Genomic DNA, 5282 nt, shown 5'->3' with positions numbered 1-5282 from the left:
CACTATACCCACTATTTCATGGAAGTTCTTATGAAGAGAATTACCACAAGAAATATTAGCATCACCATCATTCCCATTGCCATCATAATCACATCATCATAATTATCATCACTATCAACAACGCCAACAATAAGTTTTGTTTCTCTGGATTTAATATGTATTTTCTATTGTATTATGTACCAGACAGCAAGGCAGCCTTTTTATTGTTACTTTTAGCTGGATTTTAAAGATAAGATGGCAATCATAATATAATGGAAGGTGTATTTACTCTGGAATCAGCCAAAATGAATAAGATAGTTGATTCAGCTACTTACTTTATTTGCTCTGTATTTTGTAACCATTGAGAAGAGATTTTTCAGAATTTAGATCACAGTTTCCTAATTTATTAAAGGGAAAGATGAAGTTCAAGTATTCTTTGTTTATGTAAGCTTCTTGACATTTTATGATTCTTTGATCCAATATACCTATGTAACTTGAAGTGGCAAAAATGCCATTTTCACCAAGAGTTTTCTCTGGAACATTTTATTCAAAATTTCAATGACATCCTTGTTTCTGAGGCTGTAAATTTAGGGCTTTAACATAGGACTCACAAAGGTATAAAAGTATAAAAGACAGTAATCACTGCTTAGAAGGAGGTCTTAAGTACATGCAAAAGAGGATCCCATAATACACAGTGACTGACATTAGTTGAGATGTACATGTGGAAAAAAGCCTTGTGAATTCCTTCAGTAGATTGGATTCTCAAAATGGCAGCAAAAATGAAAACATAAGAACAAAGAATTGTTAAAAGAGTATTTGAGAAACTAAAGCCAGTTACTATGAACATGGCCATTTTTTTTTTTTTTTGACATAGACATCAGAGCAGTACAATAACAGGAGAGGAGGGTCAGCACAGTAGAAGTGGTTAATTTCATTGGGTCCACAGAAGAATAAGTGAAAGGTCAAGAGAGACTGAGAAAGGCCATTGAGGAAGCCATAGACATAGGGAACAGTGACCAAGTAGAGACGGACATTTTGGTTCATTTCGGTGCTATAATACAGAGGGCTGCTGATGGCCACATAGCTATTAATGGCTATTGAATCAAGGATATAAAACTCTATAATCTCAAGGGCAATGAAGAAAAGACATTGGATGAAACATCCTGCATAGAAGATGGCTTTTCTCTCTGAGAGGAAGTGGACCAGTCATGGACTCTTATGGATCAGCATGATTATATCCAGATTCTACACCAGAGTGAGGATCTAGATCACTAGGAACATAATGAAAAGGATCTTCTGCAGTTCTGGATCTTCAGTTAGTCCCAAGACTATGATTTCAGTTACTTCTATGTAGTTGGCAGGAGACATTTTCTCCTATACTATTGATTGTCCTGCTCTGACATGTAAAACAGGGATAATTTTATCAACTACTTCCTTTAGGAATTGTCAGAAATAAAATAAGTAATAACTGAGAGTTTTAGAGCTCTGTATAGATATTATCTATCATTGTTATCAGTCCAACCAATGTAGAGAATATCTTCTACAATATAACCAGGAAATGCTCATTTAATCTTTTCTTGAAGAGCTCCAAATAGGGACATCTACTATGTCCCAAGGAAGTCCTTTCCATTGTACAATAACTCTAATTGCTGATGAGTTCCCTAACCCCTGACAAGAAGCCTAAAGTTCATTTCTATCTATTATTCCTTCTCCTGCCCCCAAGGAACAAACAGAGCACATCGAATCCCTGAATCACAGGCAAACAATTCAGATAAAGTCAGTAATCAAACCTTTCCTCTTCAAATCTTCTTTACCAAATTTTCTCTTCTTTAGATTTAATACTCATAGTTCTCTCAAATGGAAACATTCTTTGCATAAAACCATGAAAAAAAAAAATCTACTATAAAAGAAAAAATCAAAAGATTTAAAGTGAATAAATAAAAGTTTCATTTTTGTTTTATTTTTCAAAATTCTGAAATAATTCAAAGAAATTATAAAAGTAAGTAAATATGCACTTCATGAAGATACAGGTATAAATGACAAAAATGCTTCAGGCAAATTACTATCTTACTTTTATTTATTTCATTTTTATTCTTTTTTTTAATTATCAAGCAATTATTTTTCTTCCTCCCATCAAATGGAGAATAAAAGGGAAAAAAAGATAAACAAAACACTTATAACTTTATTAAATCAAACAGATTTCCACATTGGACACATCCAAATATGTGACTCATTCTTCATGTCTAATTAAATAAATGAAGTTTCAAAAAAGGTAAACTGTTAATGTGTATAATCCAATAGATATGTCATTCTAAAAAATTTTCTTTTCTTCCTCAGATTCCCAACTGTAACATCGATATAATCATAACACTGTTTCATGAGTGGGTGAGATTAAATGAGATAATATTTGTAAAGCATCAGATAGAGTGCCTGGCATTAATAAATGCTTGTTTCTTTACTTTTTTAGGGAAGACAGGCATCTCACTGAATCAGATGCCTTATTTGCAAAATGAAAAGGGTAAGGTAATTTTCTTATGTAAATCCTATGAAATTTATCCAGCCATTTTCATGAAAGGTTTTTTCTGAAATACTTTTTTCATGGCCTCATTGACATCCTTGTTTCTGAGGCTATAGATCAAGGGATTTAGCATGGGACTCACAAAGGTATAAAAGACAGCAATCACTTTGGATTCTTCCACAGACTGCTCAGAAGGAGGTCTTAAGTACATGCAAAAGAGAGTTCCATAGAACAGAATGACAGAAGTCAGGTGGGACCCACAGGTAGAAAAAGCCTTACGTCTCCCTTCAGCAGATCTGATTCTCAAAATAGCAGCAAAGATAAAAACATAAGAACAGAGAACGGTGAGGAGAGAGCTTAAGAGAGTAAAGCCAGCTACTATGAACATGGCCATTTTTTTGACATAGACATCAGAGCAAGACAGTAACAGGAGAGGAGGATCAGCACAGTAGAAGTGGTTAATTTCATTGGGTCCACAGAAGGACAAGTGAAAGGTCAATAGGGACTGGGAAAGGCCATTCAGGAAGCCATAGACATAGGGAACAATGACCAAGCAGAGGCAAACATTCTGGCTCATTTTGGTGCTGTAATGCAGAGGGCTGCTGATGGCCACATAGCGATCAATGGCCATTGAAGAAAGGATATATAACTCTGTAATCACCAGGGCAATGAAGGAAAGACACTGGATAAAACATCCTGCATAGGAGATGACTTTTCTCTTTGATAGGAAATGAATTAGCATCTGAGGGGTGATGTTGGAAGAGTAACATAAATCAACAAAGGAGAGATGACTGAGGAAAAAGTACATGGGAGTGTGCAGTCGTGGACTCTTACAAATCAGCATGATCATGCCAAGATTCCCCACCAGAGTGATGGTGTAGATAAGTAGAAAGACAATGAAAAGTATCTTCTGTAGTTCTGGATCCTCAGTTAGACCCAACAGGATGAATTCAGTTACTTCAGTATAATTTGGAGGAGACATTTTCTCATGTCCTATCAAATGAGAAATGTACACAATACAAATGTGAGAAGGGATTTAATGAATATGACAGCAAATGCTTATATCACTTTAGAATGCTCTACTGATTATCAAAAATCACATTCAGCTTTTTATCTTGTCTCTTTTGTCTTTCATTCCTCTTTCTTCTATCACTGTCTCTCTTGGTCTGTGTCTGTTTCTCTGTCTTCCTTCCTTCCTTCCTCCCTCTCTCCCTTTCTTTCTCCTTTTTTTCCTCTCCTCTTTCTCTTCATCCTTTTCCTTTTCCTCCTCCTCCTTCTCTTCTTTCTCCTGCTCCTCCTCCTCCTCCTTCTTCTTCATTACTTCTCTCTTTTTCTCTTTCTCTCTCTCTCCTTCTTTCTCTCTGTCTCTCTTTCTCTGTATGTCTTTTGCTCTTTCTCTGTCTCTCACTCTCTCTTTCTTTCTTTCCTTCTCTCTCTCCCTCTCACACACAAAAGATTTTCCACTTATAAGATTATATACACACATAAACATATATGCATGCATATATAAATTCACAATCTTCATAGATCATAATACTCTGAATTCCATTATGGTCATTACATTTTTAAGCCTAATTGAGAGCACAATTTTTTTATTTTATTTTAAAGGAGACATAATCATATAAAATCTAAATGAAAGCTAAGTAACCTGCTAGACAACCTAATGGATAGGTTTTTATTCTCTTCACATGTTTATTAGCTCTCTAATCCTGACCATTTTATTTATCCTTTCTTGGTTTCAATTTTCTCATCTTTAAAATTGGGATAATAAAAAAAAAATTGTCTTCAACAATTGTGGGGAATAGTAAATGATTGTATAGTAGCAGAGTGTTTATGTGTTATAAGATGATTGCATACAAATATGTAATGTTTTGTGAATCTTAATATACAAATGTTAACTAATATTATCATTATTAATCAATGTTTTTAATTACCAGAGAAGTTTCACTAACTTACTCATGTTTGAATATACAAAATCATTAATTTAATTTCCCTTCTTTTAAGACAAATGTCATCTTTAATTAGTATCTTTTGTTATATCATGTCATTTACAAATTCTGGGCATCTAGGTTGTTCAATGGATAGAGCACAGAATTAGAATTGAGAAGACATCTTTATGAATTCAAATCTGGCCTCAGACACAATCTATCTGACTTTATGCAAGTCACTTGATCCTTCTTGCCTCAGTTTCCTCATCTGTCAAATGAATTAGAGAAGAAAAAGACAAACCACTCTTGTATCTTTGCCAAGAAAACCCCAAATTTGCTCATGATAAATTGGACAGGATGTAAAAAAAACTGAACAACAATAAAATATTTTGATATTCTAAGAGAAAAAACCTTACTAATTTTGACATTCTCTATTCCCTTCTCTAAATTCTCTTTCAGCTTAAATATTCTAGAAAACCATAATGAAAGAGAAAATTAAAATGATTGGAATAGCAAGTAGTTTTGGATCTTTTAGGAAACGAAATTGATTATAGGACATACATTTCTGTACTTTTGTTTTTCTAAGGATTCTTTCAGCAATGCATTTTGTCTTATGTATGTTTGTTGATTGCATTTGATGGTTTACTTATCAAAGTATAGAGGCAGAGTTATATAGCAATTTTTGCTAAAACTCGATAGGTTTCTAAAATGGATGATTGTGTATCTGAGCTTAACTAGTAGCCAGAAATGGGATGAAGTGATACAGATTAATCTTATTAATTCTGCCCAAGCACAACTTTGAATATATAATATTCAATAAATGAGACACGTACAATAAAAACCAGAATAAGAGACTT

General features: G+C 33.8%; 1 protein-coding gene and 1 pseudogene across 1 annotated transcript; both read right to left on the bottom strand.

Annotated features, from left to right (window-relative positions):
• Positions 1 to 618: 618 nt before the first annotated feature.
• Positions 619 to 1173, bottom strand: LOC100918758 (annotated as a pseudogene).
• A 1358-nt stretch (positions 1174 to 2531) lies between these two features.
• LOC100919019 (olfactory receptor 5M10-like) lies at positions 2532 to 3491 on the bottom strand. The gene has a single exon (XM_003773909.2). The coding sequence runs from the start codon at positions 3477 to 3479 to the stop codon at positions 2532 to 2534; it is 948 nt and encodes a 315-aa protein (XP_003773957.2). The 5' UTR covers positions 3480 to 3491.
• Positions 3492 to 5282: the final 1791 nt, after the last annotated feature.

This window comes from Sarcophilus harrisii, chromosome 6 (genome assembly GCF_902635505.1).
Source record: "Sarcophilus harrisii chromosome 6, mSarHar1.11, whole genome shotgun sequence".
Classification (NCBI taxonomy): Eukaryota; Metazoa; Chordata; class Mammalia; order Dasyuromorphia; family Dasyuridae; genus Sarcophilus; species Sarcophilus harrisii.
The sequence above is the reverse complement of the archived record's forward strand: the minus strand, read 5'-3'. Positions and strand labels throughout refer to the sequence as shown.